General features: G+C 36.1%; 1 protein-coding gene across 10 annotated transcripts in view; it reads left to right on the plus strand.

The window, feature by feature from the left end:
- LOC113500299 (homeodomain-interacting protein kinase 2-like) overlaps positions 1–21,053 on the plus strand; it is a 75,925-nt gene that overhangs the window by 6,931 nt on the left and 47,941 nt on the right. For 9 of the 10 annotated variants that reach the window (XM_026881026.1, XM_026881024.1, XM_026881028.1 and 6 more), the window contains exon 2: positions 1,020–1,211. In XM_026881026.1, the coding sequence (XP_026736827.1) occupies positions 1,023–1,211 (189 nt within the window). In that variant the 5' untranslated portion in view covers positions 1,020–1,022. Of the gene's footprint in view, positions 1–1,015; positions 1,212–21,053 lie in introns of all 10 variants that reach the window. The other variant, XM_026881027.1, reaches the window with a different exon arrangement.

Genomic DNA, 21,053 nt, shown 5'->3' on the forward strand with positions numbered 1-21,053 from the left:
ATACCCACAATTTGCAATCGTATTTGTAGTCCAGGAGATACATTTTATTCCCGAGCAATTTTCTCTTCAATATCAAAGTTTAAACGGTCTCGTAACGAGTTTTCAAGTAGCAAGTTTAATTAACAAACGCTAAATCTGTTGTGCCGCGTGTTTGCTGGTGAGCTCCGTTTATAGCTCAGCCAGCTAGTCGTGTGAACCGGATAACCAACTGACTATCCGACATTTCTCAAATCAATTCAAAAAAAATCAAATAGAATGCTGGGCTATGTCCAAATTTCGTGTTCCTAAATCAGGGTCTAAAATAGTACATACAAACTCAATGAGGTATTACTGGATACTCAAGGAAACCTTGTAAGCTTATGTCTGAGATTTTATTATAATAAGCGGATTTGACGTTCGGTCGAGGCGGCTCAACTCTGTCTCGACTGTTCAAGGAGAATCGGGTTTCAATGTAAATCTAGATTGTTTTGCTCCACTCGTATTTCTTATGCCTTTCCGTTACCACAAATTAATATCATAATAGAAGTTAACGACAGCTGTTCCAAAAAAATATGTAATCATTTTATAGTTTAAGGATGGCATATTTTGGGTGGCATGTTTAGGCAAGTCTCCTCAATTTGTTAATGAGTGTGCCTTCTTCGTGTTACCTCCGTCGCGCGGGTTTCATCGTCGAGGCCTTTACGGTTCGGTTTCATGAAACGGAGACATGCTTCACGGTAATGGTGGCTCTTAGCAAATGAAAACTCGATTTTTACGACGCTTTCTGCGAAATTACTTGGCAGTAAAAGCCGAAAAATATTAAAATTGCGACGTTGTCTCGTGTCCCCAGTCTTTAATTTTTGGTCGCTTGACTTTTAATATTGAGGTTTCATTATCAGAATTTAATAAAATGTCTTCGTAAATGCTTCCTTTGAACAATCTTTTGTTCGTTGATATTTATGTGACGTCCAACCAAATTGCTTAGGCTTCGATCAATTTATTTATCATGTTGTTTTATGATAATGTTTCGTTGTTGGTAGGGAATGCATGTCATGTACCCGGAGCCGGCGTCGCAATACCACAGCAGTCAAGCCCCGTGCCAGTCCGATTACCAGCCGGCCACATCGCCGGCTTTCCAGCAACCAGCCAAGAAGCGCCGCGTACTGAGCCCTTACCAACATCAACCACAAAACGGAATACCACATATACAGCTTGACAACACCGGCTACAAGGTGAGCATACAATTATTAAAATATATTATGTACCTACTTCAGAAAACTAAATAAGGTTTAAGGTGATTTTTATTTCTAAACGGCAACAAGCTAGCTTGATAATGATTCTATCACAATTTCCTTTCCCAATGGTTCCTCAGTCTAATAAGTAAAAACCTTTTAGATGTGAAATAAAAGAGAAAAAAGCTGAATGTTTATATTTTCTCGTTTTCATTTATAACTTTTCTTTAATTTAATGTTTCATTTTCCTTATTTCTGTATCAAGCGTCTGGTTATTGTCACCTTGACGATTTTAACAAGCCTCGTTAAAATTTTGGCCCTTAAATTTAACGACACAACAAACAACTGTAATGATTACATTTATTTCGACTGGTAAATTCAAATGTACAAAATGTTACAAAACAGCTTTCTAGTCATAGAAAATAAGGTTTAGAGAAACAAAATAACGCCTGAGAAATTTGGACTAAAAGAATCACATACTTAGTTTAAAATATTACTACTCTGCTTTCTTGATTCAGTTATACTGCACTTTGTATTTTTCTCTGTACACAATATATCACTTTGGCACCAGTCTTTGTCTCCGGTGAAAATGTGAGAACATAACATAACGTGACGGGAAAGCAAAGAATTAACACTTTCTATGCAACCACGACGATTTCGATTCACGGAAAATTCCATATATTGTATGAAATGCGAATCATAAGCGTAGGAAAGGTTACTTGTTGTGTTTCAATAATGTTTATGTCCTAGTGTAATCAAACCAGTGGTCGCAGTCACCTCTGTCACCGATAAACTGGTTCTTCTAAGGGTGTGTCCAAACATTGTTACAAATATTGTTGCTATGATTGAAATAAAACTTGATAACAAAGATATATGTACCTATTACAATGTATGGTGAGATGTTCAACAATTTTTTAAATGCAGTGAGTCACTATACAGTTGTAATATACTTATCAAAATTAGTGACTAAAAGGACTACGTAGAAATGTTAAATATAATCTACCTTTATCAAATTATTATTTTCCCCATCCTTACAGTGACGGAAAATCCCCACGGAGTGCTCTGATAAATTCATATTACATTATTTTTCAAGTTAACGACACGACATCACGACTACATTACCATTTATTTCATAGCACGAACGTTCTCTGTATGATTTCTTATCTGATGTATCTAGTCTTTTCGTATACTATATCAAAATTGATACAAGATTTCCCAACGAAAGCGAATGTCACATCAAGTCATATTTCAAGTTAATTTTGCGTGGCGCAAACCCGAGCACTCGATGAATATGTAATTGCGTCAACACTGGCTCCACAAAGAAGGGCGCGGTGCCTTACTACACTTATTTTCATGTAAATTGGTGGCCATAGAGATCGTGTAGACTGTAGTGGAATCACTGCGATATTAATTTAGCAAACGCGAGAATAATTCAGACTTCTTTGATGAATGAATTTTTTTTAGAGACACGTTTCGAAGCATGTGATGCGGACATCTTGTGCTCTATCTAAAATAGTTCGGTACATTTTATTTACTTTAGATCCAAAATTTTAAAATGGAACGGAATTTATTTTAATAAATATTTTATGACCAGTTTCGTTTTATGTTTTGCTCACGTTTGCTCTTCAGAATATAATCAAAACAATACGTTTCTCTGCAATTCCGTTCCTCCAGAGCCGGTTAAATAAATCGCTGTGTTATTGTGGCTCCTTTTTCTTTCTAGAAGAAATATTTCATGACTTTAATTGATTTCCCAAGAGTGAATCGCAATGTTTACTGCAAGAACAGGGCGAACTAGTTTTGACGTTATTAAATGTAAGAAAACTTGAATGTTTGGAACGCTCTAGATTTGAACGACAAAGGTGGAACTTATTAAAACTCAAAATCTCGCTTCTGCGTAATGATACTGATGATTTACAAAACAATAAGTATGATAATGAGTAGTACCATTTCTTGAAGTTTGCCAAATAACCCATTATTCGAGTGAGCAGCGACTTTCCAAAACAGCCGGCAATAATTTAAAACCCAGCCCCCTGTGTTCGCGAAATTTACAATATGCAGTGGCGCATCTGTCGCGAGATGGTCTTTTTACCGTTAATCAACATCTGGGGCACTTTTGAAAGTATCGCGCGGCATGCCAGCTCGCTTCACGACTCAACCGAAATTGGTTTGCAGTCCTTTATTGTGTTAAATACACAATTTCCGAATTCTGCCTTAGTGTTTACTTGACACTGTTTTTGATTCAATATTAGTCTGAATTCGAATAAAACTGTTTTCTGTTACAAACTGTGAATGAGTTTAGTTCGTAACCTTTTTAGTTTGTTGTATAATTGGAACTGGAAAATAAGATTTTTATGGTTTTTAATGTAAGAGGTTTGGTAGGTGATTTTCGTAACTTTATCTTAATAAGTTTACGTGGAAGGTAACCCACACACTTGCGTTTTGGATGCATAAAGCAGGCAGTTTTATTAGTTTTAAAATATAAGTATTACTGAAAGTGGTTTCCTTCTTAAATTCTTCTCAGCAAACCCGAACACAAAAGAATATGCCTTTCGAAAACTTCATTGCCGTTTCCAAGCAAAAAGTAGTGCCTATTATATTGTGCAAACTTGCAACACTGTGCAAATTGCCGTTCTCAATTTACTGTAAAAGCCAAATAGCTTTTGTTTAGTCAATGCATCTTTGTTTGCGACCCACATTGAATTTAGTTTTCATTCTGTCATGTGATCAGCGCAGTTGTTGCGTGATACCGTACAATGAGCTCTTAAAGCGAGTCGTACGCTTCCAACTAGCGTTCATTAGAAATAATTGAGAGGACATACGATATTCTCCTAGTAAAATATAACACGGCATTAATTATCGTCACGTACTTACCGACCGATTAATAAATACTTCATTTCGCGTGGGTGTCGAAGTTAACTTTTATTGACAATTCAATTGTGTTTGTATTGAAAAACAGTCGCGGTATTCCGAGGTGAAAAATAATATAAATGTTTGCGTAAGCGAGTAGCACGGCACGTGGATGGGAGGCGAGGCCTCGTGATGCCACAACGTGAGCGGGAGCCGGCGCGGGAAAACATAACTGGGAACAACTCGAGGGAAAATGTCACATTGGACACAATGTTACCAGCACGCATTATCTACCTGAAAGTTTTTTGAAGACGACCTGGTTACGGTTTTGAAAAACATTATTATCAAGACTGAAATTTTATAGAGGCGCATTGTCTTTCAATAAGAAACAGATCTGATCTATTGTGATTGTTGGTAGGCTTCCTTTTCCGATCTAAGGCTCTAAGTTGTCTCATTAGATCTAATTGAGCCAAAAATATTTTGGCTTATTTGATGCACATCAGCCGCACGTTTTTTATGGCAAGTTTTCATCGAAAACATGTAATAGTTAAATCCAGTTCCAAATTATTTTTACATATCAAACATTTCGTGAATAACAATTTAATCAGAACTATAAGAGTAAGCACATTGAATAAAGTACTTTACCGAGATCGTGTTTAGGTTTAATTTTGTGTGTATCGGCGAGTGACGCAATAGTGTTTGTTTACGTGGAGCAGAGTGGCTACGTGCATTTAGCGAGCGACTGGTACGACGTTGCCAAGTCGTGCTTGTGCCAAATTTGGCATCGCGATGATGGTTGCCTACCGAAGCCCGCAACGGCACGACCACTTTTTGCCAGTTACGAGAATTCAGCATCACCACCAAATCTTGTTTTTGATGTGACAACTGGACTCGGGACCGGCTGTCGAGATTGTCGCGATAAATACAAGCACTGCTGTGGTTAATCTGGTTTTAAAATTATTTCTGGTTCGCAAAGTTCTTTAAAGTTTTATTTTTATTGACGTAACTAGTAGTTACATTGCAATAGTTTCGTCGCCAATCTAAATAAATAAATGCGTCCAACAATTGAATGTCATGATTATCTTATTGTCAGAGCGACGTTGCCACTCGGCGAACTTTAGTGGCGATTTTGCGGATGGCTGCTTATACAAGAAAAAATGCTCTGCATCTCTTGCTCTTGCGCATCGGGTCAGACAAGAGGGGGAATATAACGAAGGACAGTTGCTCCCGGATGTTGCGACAGACGCCGACAATCTTGTATAATTCTGCTCGTATTTCCTGTTTTATGGTACTTGTATTAATTGGAAAAACCAAGGTTTTGCTTCAAGCAAGTAGTTTTATTTTAATTAAATTGAAAAATGTTTATTATAAGTCGTTTCTCTCGTAAGTGCTCTGTTTTATCAGATGTTTTCTTAATTAACTTGACATCTGTCTACAACAATGTCGAGCCAATAAAAACCCTTATCGATGCGTGAATGTGTGAACGTACGTTTATACTGAACAAGAAGCCGAGGGAACACACGCCTTGACATCATTTGCAAATCCAGCGCGAAGGATCTCTTGTTTTTGTTCGCAAGTTAGCGTTGCATCGTGTTTGTGCAATGAAGATTTCGTGATGTGATGTGATGGGCGAATTGGCACCGACGGACCATACAGGTCAGTAACCTGCCGATCCGCTCTCGCCCCGCGTCCCGCTCGTTACGTAATACCCGCGCTGTTGCCACACCGACGACGACATTGCCAAAGTCGATAGCTCCATGCCGATCATTCGCGGCTCCTATTCTCGTCTTATCAAAAGTCTGCCGGTTTAGGTCGTCCGAACCGGTTTATCTACGAAATTGCTTTCATATGCAAAAGTCACGGTGTTATTTAATACTGGCTTACAGTTGTTTGGTTTCGGTGTTTAGCTGAGATTAAGGCAGGAAATCAGCCCGGCTCTGTCACATCGATTAGTCAGTGTCACCAACTTTCACCTCCATACACCGGAGGATATTGTATCTCCGGGTCACAAACGTTAACTTTCACGGTTGTCTTATAAAGATTTTGTGCTGGTTCGTGCGACCCCGTCAAATGAAAACCATCAATTTGCCCGGTGCACTACAACAGTATGGCAAAAGCTGTTCGTATGTTAGGGCCCATTCCCGAGGTAGGTGCCTCGACTGCGACCCGGCTCCGTTTCCATCGATGTCAATCGATACATTCACGACTGGCTCCAAAGTGTGCCGTTTGCTTGCGAATGGCCTACCTCGACTGATATGACTGAGTCGTGTTACACGGTGCCCGCGATTGGTGCTTACGGCGCAGTGATTTATTGACACACTCATCTCCGCCATTAAACACGGTCTGGTCTACATGCGGCCGCAATCATATAACACCTTGCTTGACACAATATTCAAAGACTTCGATTATCTACTCTATCTTTTAATAACACTAATAATTCTTAACAAGTGTACTTTAAACGCTATTAAAAGAAGTATCGAGATTGGAGTAGATTGCTTTTATTCCTCCCTATCATCAAATGACCCTTCCGCTTTTTGTTGATAGGAAGGAAAGACGGAGTTTTACGGACTGAAACCCATATATTTTATTTTCTTTACCCTTCGCGTACCTGCACCGCGGCAACCCTTTCGGAAAATCCAGATGAAATTGAGTAGAATCCTAGATCGAGCAAGTATTTTGTTTACCACGGATCCTTACTCGTACGAAAGATGTCCTATCTCCAACTAGAATTCGAATCGTTGCTCTTCTGAAATAATAAAGTAAATAATTGGTGCGATATGCTAATAAATAAAAGAAAATGTAAGTCGACTCAAGTACTATTCATCTTGAACGACCTTCAGCGCAGTTTATTGTTTCATACTAATTAAAGAAAAAAATAACTCGACGACCATTTTCACAGATTAGTTCAAGCGTCTTAATAATGAAAATTCATGTAGCATTCCACGAGACTACGTCTAATTAAACATGGCGTATAAAATTATCTTTCTTATGATCTCATCGGCTAATTCTCATGAAAACATTACTTTACTGCGCACTGTTAGAGTGTTTCTCACTGACATGGTTAGAGATCTAAATTGTAAACCTTGTTTTAAAGTCTTCGATTGAAATTGTCGTCGTTTGTGTGTTGAAGGGAAATGCCCATATTAAGCTACTAACTGTAAAATACTTGACTAGTGAAAACTAACAATTTAACATCCCGCAATTCGAAAAGACCTTCTAAAATATGTAAGGATATAAGTACGGTCCAAGGTTAGTTTAAGGCGTTCAGAAGTTATAGTAAAATAAAGAAAAAAATACAAGAACCTAGAAAACAATTCACTGTTCTCTTTAGGCAGTCGCGTAAAAAACAGAATTTGCTTACGTATCTTGGTATTAAACTAGTCACAATCTCAACGTTTTAGAAAACGTTGCAGTTTTCTAAATAGGTGTACTTTTACGAGCTATTATTGCGCTCGAGTGCAGCATTGAATCGTAAAAGTATTTCCATTTGAATACAACTCTTAAATGAACACGTCCAATTTGGATCCGATCTGTTCAGAATTTCAGAATAGCTTTCAGATAAAATATCTCTTTAGGAATATCGCGATGAGACGTGTTTAGTGAACTGAAACTTCGTCGTAGACGTGAATACATTAGCTGGGAGATGACGTGCCTCATTATTTCCACTCATTAAAGGTTTACAAGCAGTGTCAATTGACACATTGTTTATGAAGTCTTCTATACACGAGTAGACCACAGATTCATAATTTATATTTAGTTTGAATAGTTTCTGGCTTGTCTAAATAATTTCAGCTTGAATTAGAACATTCACTGCGACCATAATTTCTATTGAGCCTTTTATATCTTTAGTTTTAATACGGGCCTGTTTATTTTAAATTACTTTATTAAGGAACCGGATGGGTTACATCAATTGGTTCGGAGCAATTTTATGTGCGCTGCATCCTATGCTTGTTTAGACTTTAGACGAATATGGTGCTTCATTTTGTATAAAATTGAGGTATTTTTAGTTATGTAAAGGATACAAGAAATTCTATTATTGTAACGTTTTACATTACCTTATCTGTATGTTTGAAACAGTAAACCACAAGCTACTCGATAAGATTTCTATAAGGGTCTCCCCATGGAATGAGTGTTCTGTTTCTAAGTACGTTCGATCCATTTAGGCCGGGTCGTTCACATGATTGATACAAGCCCTGATCGCCAGTTACGGGATGTTTTGACGTCCATGCACTCGAACGTCGTGAGATAATGTATAAACATCCAGCCAGCGACGCCGTTATCCTGTTATGTTATAAATTAATTGTTGTATCACATTTTATGCTGTGATTACGATTAAATTGATTTATCATGTGAAGAAACATACTTGAGATTCGAAACATGAAAAGATGTTTGTATTCTTTGGTTGAGTATTTACCGTCCGTTTTATCAGTATTTGGGTATGTGTAATCTTGTGATTTGTTATCTAATAAAAATTGATATATGTTTATCCCTTTAAACTGAATGCACGTTGCTGACAACGCGACTAGGTGTTATATTATTGCTTTGTTGCGGTTTGGAAACTTCATTTAGATAAAACCGATAAGGGCTCGTCCAGAATATTCTACGAAGCGGTTAACGTTAGTCTTTCGGTTACAATATTTGTTTAGAATATTTCACAAAATGAGTTTTAGTCCAAACAAATTAGGGTTAATTAAAATGTCATACTTTATTTCATGGAATTATAATAAGATTCAAGATCAATTTTGGTTTCCTTATAAATAATAATAATTCACTGATTGCTTCGCTATGTTTCTAAGTTACGATAAGAACATAAAAGGAGTCAACGAACTAACAATCATATAATAAACTGATTACACTATCATCCTTTTCCTTAGGGTTCTTGATAGGAGAAATTGCAGTCAACTACAGACAGTACTCGTTCATAAATTAACACAGCTCTCCTACCAAGCGGCGACAGCATTGTGTGTCATTGTAACACTCATAGCACACACACACACACACGTAGACACTCCCACTCTCACACAAGCAAGGATACCACTTGTTTCACTGGTGCACTCTACCAAATGAGTTAAGTGGAGCGTACCGGAGTTTCGTAACGTTTTAATGCATCTATTTTGTTTTTAAAACAATAATGTGATAGCCTTGTCTTCATACCGACGATCTTAATCACTTAGCAAACGTCTTACTCATTAAGTCGCCATCATGTCTAACGCGAAACATTAAAATTTGTGTTAAATTCAATTTAATTGAATCTTGATTAATATTAACTGTACTGAATTTCATATGGCGTCTCTCTGTCTTGAAGTTTTGTTGTTTGTGAGACAATGCCAAGTATATTTTTTACTCGAAGTACTTACAGAGTACCTTCCTATACTTATCCACGGAATAGTTAGTTCTTAGCGCTCTTTATCTTGATGTCTGACAACCCTGTGCCAGTATAACGTAGTATCGATGTATGGCCGTCACATTTGTATGGAACCGTTTGTCGTCCATTTGTATGCGATTGGTAGACAACGCTGTGTTATCTATTGTGTAAATGTAGACCGTAATGTCAATAACGATATATAAGAACCGTTTTATGTACGCGCTGTTTTATGGAGAAAGTCTTGTTGGGCATCCCTGATTGTACCTCGCGAGTAATGTCTATTACTTTATGTTAGTTATCCATTTTCTTTACTGCTTAAAGTTTTGGCATGCCTTATCGTTTGACGGTGAATGAAAAACTACCTTTAGAAGCTTCGATATACGGTTGTTCAAAAAAACTGTAATAAAAACAACTTTGTAAGTTTTGTAGAAGTAAAAGTACCTGCCTAGCACGTCTGTGAATGTTATTGTACTGAGGAAATTTTCTTATAAATGTCAATTCAAGTTATTTCTCAACATTAGAACATTAAACAATTCCAATCGATTATTCATACAATACAAATCCATAGATTGCTACTAAACTTTCATAGTCTCATAATTCATTCAAATGACTTTATCAATATTCATGAAAACATTTTATAAACAAAATGTAGTCTAAGTAAGATATTCATTAGCATAGTAGATCCCGTGCCAGCAATAAACGTGTCGGCCGGCGTTTCCAATTCAAACAAGGTGCTTATTAAGACAATTTCTATCAGTAAACGGCGGGTCTCAAGTGACTCGCCTCATGTACTGCACCGGAGTGCATTGCACTTTACAACAATACTATTTGCCTATTTGCACACTGCTAAGATAACAATTGACGTGGCGACAACCATTGTTCCTCAAACGTATGCCTGTTTAACTCAACGATCACGAAATTTTCGCGAATATTGCACAACTTGTCCATTGTTCCGTTTTACGGACTCGCTTTCCCCGGCCACGTTGAATTTAAACTTTTTGCTAACACTACTTAATCGTGTAAAACGTTTTATATTTTACGAAACAATTTAATTCCATGGTTGGGTTTTCATTATAATATTCGACTTTATGTCAATACAGTTAAGGAATTAATTTCTTCGTTCTATTCTTTCTGTAAGTAAAAGTCAGTGATCAATGTTTCCTTTGCTGTCGCATGTGGTAGCGATACCATCGATATTTGCTGGTTTGAACCTCGTTTGCAACTAGACCATTGTAACCAGTTGAGCAAAAAACATTTCTAATATTTACATCAAAAGTCTTCAGGAAAATCACGTATTATTCCCTGGTTTTCCTAACGTGAAGGGGCTAGAACTAAAATAGTAATTAGTTGCATACCAATCTTTATGATACATATTTTTCAATAAATATAAGTCTAAAATTAAATATCACGTATCTTTGTGAATTAACTTGCAACTGTAATTGAACAAAGTGCAATCTACTGAAAAGTCGAGGTCAATAAAATTATTCGCAAATTGTTCTGTGCTAACGTTTTTAAGTGTTTGCATAATAAACTTAATACTACGGCCACTACTGGTTTCCGTGTAATTTGTATATTTTAATACTACTTAATTACACATACGTGGGTATAACACAATTCTTTAGCAAAATATTTTTTCTTCATACCTGACTTATAGTTTTACGTCTATAGTAAAATTTTCTAATGTAAATCATGAAGCAAGTTTTCAATTTGTTCTGTAGTTATTAGATCTAGAGGCGAGTAATCTCGATTTTCCTGCAGATAAGTCGCACGACCTCGCGGCAAGATGGCGTGCGATTCGCTTTGCCGTCCAACCCACTTTATTATGCATTGGACGAATTTTGTACACTACCACTGTTGCTGAATACACGTTTCAAGAATTCACGATATTTACTTACTAAGTGCATTGGAGTTGCGATATTCATCTTTCGAAATCGTGTACTTTACGTCCTTAAATATCGGCTGCTGTTTTGCAAGAGTCTCAATTTATGATTAAGTTGGGATTTAATTAAGACTCAAAAGCAAAATGATCATACATTCTTAATAGTTCTGTTTCATACGGAATCGACATAAATTCGGGTATACAATTACATTTTAGTACTAAACTCACATTATAATTTGATTTAGCCGATAGAAGTGGGACGATCGTGGCAGAAATAATAAATAATAACGATATACGCGCTAGTCACGTGAGTCCAGCACTGAGTACTTGTTAATCGAGTAGCGTTCGAGTTTCTACGGTGATGGCCGGTGACCGTTCCTATTTTCTGAGTTCGTCGGCCGGCTTCAAGGCTCTAATGTACCTATTATTTCATAGCAAAACTTCACACACTATGTTTTGAACGCACCATTGGCACAACGTTGGCGGTATTCCTAACACAATAGTTTATGTTCAGCTAAACTATATCATGTGCAATCATTTAAGTCTACTGAGGTTATTTAGCTAGTTGATTTCAGTAGAAAAGATTTCGATTCTTATATATTATACGTAACATAATACATAAGCAAACACATCATTTGATTCAGATATTTTGCGAACACATTTTTTAGTTTTAAATCAATTGTAAATCTTACATTCCATATCTTCAACAACAACAAATGATGTTTTGGCATCATACTCGGTTAATAAATAAGATTACTGTCATACATTTTTATGTCAGTCATACATTCGCTTTTGACTGTCAGCGTTCGTCGTCCAAGGTACAATTTAAAAGCAATGTAATGCGCCTGTCCTACAGACTGAACTACATATATGAGTAGCAGAAACATATTTACTTGTAGCCGTTTTAAGGCGAAGACAGAAGTATGTCTTAAGTTGTCAACTCCAAATAATTTGAAACAGAGTGGTTGTGTAAACGAAATAAACAAGAAAATAGTTAAAACTATCCTTAGAAAGAGGTAGGATAAGTTCAGAACCGATCAATCGGGCTGGAAGTAATGCTGATTGACTTGTTAATTTTCTACTTTTCTAGCAATCTCTCTCCTTCTTAAAAATATTTGTGTGCATAGTTGTCGTACGTTTTGAGTTTTATCTGACCCTAATTAAAATATCCCATTTATTTGTTTCCGTAGTTTGTTTCACCTTTACATTTTTCCTAAAACCTTGTTTATTTGTCACTAAAAACAATTTTACCAACTATTTCCAAATTGACGGCAAAATTGATTTCGAGCAAAACACATTTGACGAAACGGTGGCAAACGAAATTACATTTATGATTCACATGAGTGATGGACGTTCGTGTAACGTATTTGTGGGGATCTAATAGAAAACGCTCTCTTCGGCATGTTCAAACGATCTGAGATGATAGATATATCTAATATCTACTCACGAATTCGTGATCATGAATAATGGTACTCGCAAACATTTACAAACAGACAACCAGAGAAACTCTTCAACTTATCAAAATTTAGCTCCATCTATCTGTTCAAAACTAGAACTACAATAAAATCAAGTAAAGTAAGGTAATAAATAAAAGGAAAGTCCTAACGAACGCAAACGACTGCCAAATAATTGAACAAGTTTCGAGTGTTATCTAATTGGGTTCAGATTATAAACACGGTTAGTTCCCTTAATGGCTATAGTAAAAGGAACTGGAGTAATGGAGCCGGCCGCCATGTTTTTCTAGAGGTTCTAAGTAAAGCTTTAAATAAACAGAGATAGTGTCGACCTCTCTGTGTTAGGACACGACTTCTATCGAAATTAGAGGTTTTTGTTCCGTTATATTTCTCAGATTCTGTAACTGTGTATAAACGAGCTCAAGATATTTGATTTAAATTAAGTTTCATTAATATTTTTATCATCATCAAGCTAAAATGACCCTGGGCATAGGTATCTCTTTTTTTATGCCATTTTCCTGTCTCTTGCCCTTTGCATCCATCTCCTCTCGTCTCTATCCTCCGTTTGCCGGAATGTCGCCGTGTAAGTATATGCCACGATTCCTTTATAAATTTGCTCCCATCTACCTTAATAATATTGGCGCATTTTTTTTATCGGCTCTAATGCAATTTAATATTGTCGAAAGTTCGCTACGAAAAGAATATTATATTAGTTAGTAATTATAAGACATGTAGGTCATAGGCTCTGCGATTGCTCTCCTTCTAATAAAGTTTTAAATCTTAAATCATCGAAATCAGTATGAAAGACTTGTCACAATAGACGTTCCAGAAACTCAGAACAAAAGTGTTACTAATCATTTCTTTTTGCATTTCTATGTAAAATATTAGTTATTCATTGAGCTGATAAACAATTGACGTGTTTTATGTTCTTGAACGCAATTATGTTATACGCGAAATCAACAAACCTATTTACACAAGGACATGACGAAATGAAATTAGCATTTATAATTATTTGCTTGTTTATGGTAAATGTGAGTTGTTTCCAACAGGTTTTATTAATATCTGGTTAACAATGTTAACGATTGTCTTATTAACAGTGAATTAGTGGTCGCAAACAACATTAAACGTGCAGACACGGATAAATTAAACAAATTTTATTTCGGAATGATGATAATCATTTGTTTTTTTTTCGTTTATCCATAACTGTTCCATTGCAGAGCAAAGGCTGTCTTGTGGGCTGCCCGGTCTATGACTTCTGCTCAATATTGCCTATACTAAATTAAATAAATTCCTGCTCAGTAACTTAAATTAATAACATCAACATAAAAATTTACTTCATTCGAGCAAGATTCATGTAAAAAAGGACCACTTTATAATAGTGACAAATATTAAAAAGTTGACTTTTATTTTTTTATAAATAAGGTTTTTACCAAATAAATTCCGTTTCTAACTGTCCCGAAAAATGTCTATTAAAAAACATTATTTATTCTCATATTAATTGGCATATTTCTCTTGTTCCAGGTAAACAAAGAAGCCTTATTGAATTCCAGCTCCTTATAAGGTCAGCGTACAATTTACTCCGAAATATTGTGTAAAGTGCTTTCGATGTAATCAATCTTGTACATACTATATTCCAGTACAATATATATTTAAGGCCTCCGTGTCTATGTAACACGAGGTCACCGCTCTGCTTAGTTCCTTTTGGTAAGTTGCGCAAGCATATATGGTTTCGTAGCTAGCTTTGCCGAGAATATTATGTAGGTGGATTGTTTTACCATAACGGGAAGCATATTTTAGAATTTTGTTTAGTTTGGTTCATTTATTAAGTTATTTTTCTGATGAAAAAGCGCTTGGCAACAAGCCTGAAAGAACGTGAAAGAGCCTAATTTTATGGTATCTTTTTCGCCACACTGAATAAAAGATGATGAATTAATTTAAATACTCAGAAATATAAAGAGAGCTCTTTCAAATTGGGAACTTAATGGTCATTTCAAACATCAAAAAGTTAAAAATATATTCTGCGTTCTAGACACCATCATTTTTTAAGTCAAGAAGACTGTTTCTCAACCACGTCTTTGTGTGGCGTGGGAGCATGCGCCATGTGCTACAAATGCTTTTTCGCTAAAAACAAAGTACAAGCGATGAGATAAAACACGGACGCTGATTCAGTGGGAACTTGAGCCTAATCTCTTAATCGGCCCTTAGAATATTATATTGTTCACAAAAGTTAATTGTAGGGATTTGTATAGGCTGTGTTTTAATCATCAGTATCTTTAGCTACTGTTTATTTTCTTGCCGCTGTTTTTCGTGTTTTACGAAATGTTTGAATCTTTCAGAAACTGAAATTTATCAAATTCCATTTTTTAATTTATACCTTTAAATGTTACATACCTTCAGCTTCTCTGTGCATGATAATAAGACTTCAAGAAACGAACACTAAAATAATGGGTATCTGACACAATTATCTTCGGCTGATTTGTTTGAGGACCAACATGTTTTTCTTAGTAGGTTCAGTTACTTTCCTGGACAAAGTTGGTGCCAAGGCTCAGATCAAACGCAATGTCAAAAATTCCATATTTTCATTTTTGTTGTCGTCTGAAGAAAAAGGCGTGTGCAGAATTAACTGTCCTTATCCTCATTAATTTCTTTAGTTGCCTTTATTCATTCGCTAAATTTTATGTAGCGTAATTTAATTACCAGTGGTCTTTCAAAGAGTGCAGCTTTTTGTTTATTTTTATACTTACTATAAAAATTCTTTGTTCTCTTTAATTCGCTAGTCGTGTAATGACGTCTGCCACCTTGGTTTTGATGCCAATGTTCCGCGTTCAAACGCTTTGGGCTTTGCACATTTTAGATTCACAAAAATAAAATGTAGCTACGTTCTCGCAATTATTATATTTATTTTTATTTGTGTTGTTTATTTTTTTGATACTACAAAATGAGAGTAATAGCTTTGTATCCCGATTGGGAAAATGTCGCTAAACCATACAGTTGGAACATCATTTTGTACCCATATTTGCAAATTAAAAATATGTTAATCCATCAAAATTGCCAATAAGTTTAGGTTTAGTTTTTGAAACGTTTTATTCGGCCATTGACATCTGAATGATTAAGTTATAAAGCTAGTCCTGCAGCTTGTACAGAAATGGTAGTGCAGTCATTACCCCCTCTCTTTTGACTATAAACATTAGCTTCTTCGCAGACAGTTTCTATTCCCCAGCTCGGTCGTCTGTCGCCCACGCCTTGTTTTTATTAACGATCGTCGCTTTTCGTTAACTTAACAAAACTTCTGAAATTTTATTCATCGCAGCTATTAACTTAATTACCTAAAAGTTGTTATCTTGATTCCAGACTAGCCTGTCTAATCATGGTTATCTCTAAATCTTTGATTCGACTAATTAGGAACAGATAATGCTGACGGAAAGTGGCTCATGTTATTCAATTTCTACTCGATAAGCATTAGAAGATAGTCTTTGATACGACGAAACTATCGAACAAACAAGATAAACAAACCAACGAATACACCAATTACGAAGTTAAATACAGAATTATCCGTAGCAGATAGAAAAAAAAACCTTCACGACAACATGTTTTGCCGTCAACGTTTCGCTGAAAATCGGGTTCATTCCCAAGTCTCGGCGGCGTAGATGGGGGATAGGGGTGGGGCGTGACGTCAGACCCCCGCCTGGGCCACCCTGGCCCCTAAAAATAGATGCCTGAGCCCGGGAGTCGCTCAATGACGGCCCGTGGGAGACGCCCCCATCCTGAACCACCGTGGAACATTCGCCACACATACATCCCACACTATTTGCTTTATGCAGACTCTATTCTTTAATATGAAACTTCAAATACTCCACTACATAACGCGACCCTTTTAGTTTTATTATTTTTGCAAACTTTCCCCAGTCAATATGGCACCCAACACAACGTACATTTTCTCAGCTACGTATGAACAAAGAAATTCGGGCGCTTCCCTTGTTTATTCATGTAACTTGTGAAATATGTTCTAAGTTCTGCTTACGTGTTGACTAGATTTCGGATGGAATATTACGCCAAAAATACTGTGGTAAATGTGTCTGCTTTGATGAAAATAATTCAGAAAAATATGTCATGTATACCAAACCTTTTTTTTAGGCGTGACTCTGTTTTCAGAACCGGTAATGTATGTGTATCGTAGAAATAAGTACATAACTACAAGCAAATTCCCGAAGTCGAATAATTTTATTCATATCACGCAATGCGGGGTAGTGGCGGAGCTAAATAAAAATAGATTTTCAGGATAGCGAATGAATGGGCAGGACTCCAATAGGATGGCCGATAATGTTACTCTTTGTTTATATGACTTTGTTCGTTCCCAACCGTAATGGGTGTTCTGAATAGATTTGTTAAAGCCAAATAAAATTGATTGTTTATCTTGATTGTATTTTCTACATATTTTTTTTTTTTTGTTGCGGTAGCTAGATATTGCTCACTTTAATAAAAATATATTTCTTTCATAAATTCAGTTTATTAGTTATAGCATAGTCAAATCTGTATTTTTATGTTCTTGAGAGCAATTTTCTGTAGTTACATAAACAGTTAATTCGGTATTACAAACAATATATCAAATTAAATTGCAAGTAGTAAAAGTTGCAAATTCTCTTTTTCGATTTACGAAAACATTTTACGAGGAATAAAGGAATGAAACTAAATATTCATCGTTCGAGGTTTTGGAATAACTGAGTGGGATTATAGTATAACTGGGAATAGCACCGGTTTACATCAACATATTTCGGTGCTCGGGGACCAGCCCGGAGACTCATTATAACTGCTATTTTCTAGGAACAATGAAAAAGCCCCGGACAGTTTGCATGCAGACCCTACCCCGCAAAAATTACAGTTGCTCTTGGCATTTGAAAATATTTCTGCAAATTATTCTGGCGAACAAAAATGGACTTCTTTCTTTTGCTTAACAGGAAGATAGAAGATAGGGGACTTTTAGTTCTTTCTTTTGTTCATAAAGAATATGATAAAACCTTTAACGAACACTGAAAATACAGATCCTTTAACTTTAAATGCTTAATCAAAGGCCTCTTGCCTTAATTATTTTTCGCTAGTACTTACGTTCGTTACTTTTAAAGTAGCCATCGAAGTTATAAGTAACTGTCAGCTGAATCGCAATATTATGTAGTAAGCATAAGCAACCCGTTTAAAGCGAACATATAGCCATCGTCCATTGTATTCCAAACAATACCGAGGACGATACACGTCGTAGTAAATCAAAGAATTTCCTACATATGTCATACCTAACACCCGTCGCCGCCTTGTTTCATATTCTTTACAAATGCTCTCGTATTCCCTACGTGATTCCTTCCTTTGCAACATCATAAATGTTTTAAAGAACTTCGGATAAATTTCGCAATTGATGAAATTGAAACCGATGCATTTTGTAAAGGCGAGGCATTGAGGCAAAGGTGAAACCTGATTGTACGGCCTCGTCTAGATGTGTATTGGGTAACATTTCGTGCTTCCGTTTCCAATGTAACGTCGGCGTCGCCTACTTTACGCTGGCGGCTGGAGGACACCGGCTCGACACTCGACTTGCTACAGTTCAATAATTTATAAGTTTCAATAGTTCATTTTGTAACCTTCTGTATTTTTAATACGATGAACCGTTGCAGATCCTCAGAAATAGCGCACCGTCTGACAAAGCATTGTTATAAATTGAAAAGTTTTTGATTTTGCCTTGGCTGGCGCCCAAACACATTTGATTAAAGTTGTAGAAAAAAACAAGTAATTTCAATGTCGTATTCATTGCGAATATGTAACGCTGATTTGCATTATGAATTGTAGTTTTTTTATTTACCTACTTTATATAAGTACTATGGGCGGTGTTATTTATCTTCGTTGGCACTGAATATTAATTACCAATGCATTCGTGAATAAACATGTGTTCGATATTTTAAGTAAGTAGTTATGTTCATGTTAAATAATATCTCATTATTATGCATGCGGGTTTGCATTTGAATATAGTACGTTATAAACAAACAAGCTTATCGTTTATCTGTTGCTCGATATGGCTGAAGATAATACTTGCTGATAACATTATCATCCCGCACCGTGTGTTGATATGGATTATTTAACGACATCCTCGTATATCTTACAAAGTATGGTATTTTTCCAATGCCATCAGCTACCTCGGTAACTAAATATAGAGCTCAGTAGCTCTATCGATCACCGGAGCGAGATTACAGGGTTGTTTTCTTAAACGAAGTAGTTGAGACGAGCAAGTCGATTCCACCTAAACATTATAGCACGTGTAAGTGTCTGTATGAAATGGTAGTGTGTGAGTGCGTGCTCAATGAGCGGCGTATCGACGCAGTCGCTAGTTAGCGGGGCGGGGGGGTGTTGCGGGCGGGACCAAGGGGGTGCGGATAGGGGGGGAGGGGTGTTCAGCTGCGCGACCGACCTTGGCCGTGACTCTCCCGACCCACCCCGGGACCAGAATCCCCGCACCAGCTCAAATTGATTTTCGCCTGATACATTATTCCTTTTAGTACTTGCTCTAAAATTACAACTACTATATCTATTATCCAGTGGTTCGTGACTATCGAACGACCAAGTCATTCGTCATACTTACGCGTAGGTGTTCACTTTGTTTCAGAATATAATCCATCAAGCGATAACGTAGTAGATAGTTAACGTTCTGTGGCATTTATTCGTCTTTTTCAATCTTGATTCATGACTGTTTTCAATTGTATTTTCTAATGTTTCCTTTATATCGTAGCCTACATGGACGGCCATGGTATGTGAATATAACAATTTAGCTGAACATTAGTTTCCAAATTAGTTATAAAGACCTAATTTTCCTTCCTATTATTTCATAATTCGCTTATAAATAGGTATTGCGACGATATCTATATAATCTGGACTTGCCGACTTACGACGTATATGCGACATTTTAATTTAAAATGCACATTATCGAGTATCGTTCTTATTTCTAATCCTAATATTACTTGCAGATAAAAATAGCTCGCTCGGTAGGGCTGTGGCGAACGACTATTTTATAGTCTGCTATACTTTCTTCTAATTTTACACTGACATTTACTACTTACGTCATTTTACCCACCACTTCATAATGTAGGTTCTTTTCAATTTCAGTATTGTTACAAAAGCCATTAAAAGTTATCAAATAAGGGAGGCGTCTGCCCAGCTGTGGGTGATAGAGAACTAAAGAAAATGATAATAATTATAACAGAAAAAAAACAGTGTGCGATTAAGAAACGGAACACTTCTTAAAGTTATATTTATAAACATAGCATTATAAATTAAAATTTACTGCGCAGCTACCAACTGTTAACTTAATACGGTGTTTTATACCTTGACGGATCACGGGCGTAATAATCACAGATGTTACACGACTAATGGTCATCTCTTGAACGTATAATGCTACTGTTTTGTACCATAATATATTAATTCGAGTTTCTATCTCTTATACTATTTGTTACCTCTTGACTATAAAACTTCTTGTATAAAGACTTGTTTAACAAGTTCTGCTCTTTAAAATCAAATAGATTTTATTAAATGCGTGTTCTTACTTCTTAATGAAGGTATACATTTAATACTGCTACAAACTCAGCATGACTATGTAAGGTCGAATTTGACAATATCTTTCTAACCGAATTATTGATAGTTTTATTTTTTGGCCAAGTAAATTTTATTATTCTGAGTTGAATTAAACAAGAGTATTTCAAACCGAAAAATTGACTGGAAAAAGCCGTATCAAAATATGATACAAAAACGTTTTAAATAACACAGCCCTACTCAAGACGTTTGTAACGTTTGGTATACGATGCAGTATCTAATGCATATGCGATGTTAACTAAAATGTATCTGTTGACCCACATTTTTTTGTAATTGAATTGTTAATGTCGTAATTAAATAACACATGAGGCCAATTTACAAATGTATGTATCGTTCAATTTATAAATATACCACGTTTGTATTCGTTATGCGTTCAGACGTTGTAATGTAGGTTAGTTTCAATGCTTAGGTGGCATGTGACTTAGCTGATTGAATACACCTGATTGTTAAGAAGCAATTTAAAAAAGGTTCGGATTTCAAAACGTCTTATTCTCTATAGTAATTAAATGATGCAACAGTCTACTCACACGTATTTGTCGGGATTACCCGACTAGTTTTGGAACCAATTCTTAATGAAATCAAGCAATCGGAAACATCGTTTTAATGGGTAAAAAAAACTTATTTCATTCTTACTTAGTTACGTGTTTAATACACTTGAGTTGAATAGAAAA

Source organism: Trichoplusia ni, chromosome 13 (genome assembly GCF_003590095.1).
Source record: "Trichoplusia ni isolate ovarian cell line Hi5 chromosome 13, tn1, whole genome shotgun sequence".
Lineage (NCBI taxonomy): Eukaryota > Metazoa > Arthropoda > Insecta > Lepidoptera > Noctuidae > Trichoplusia > Trichoplusia ni.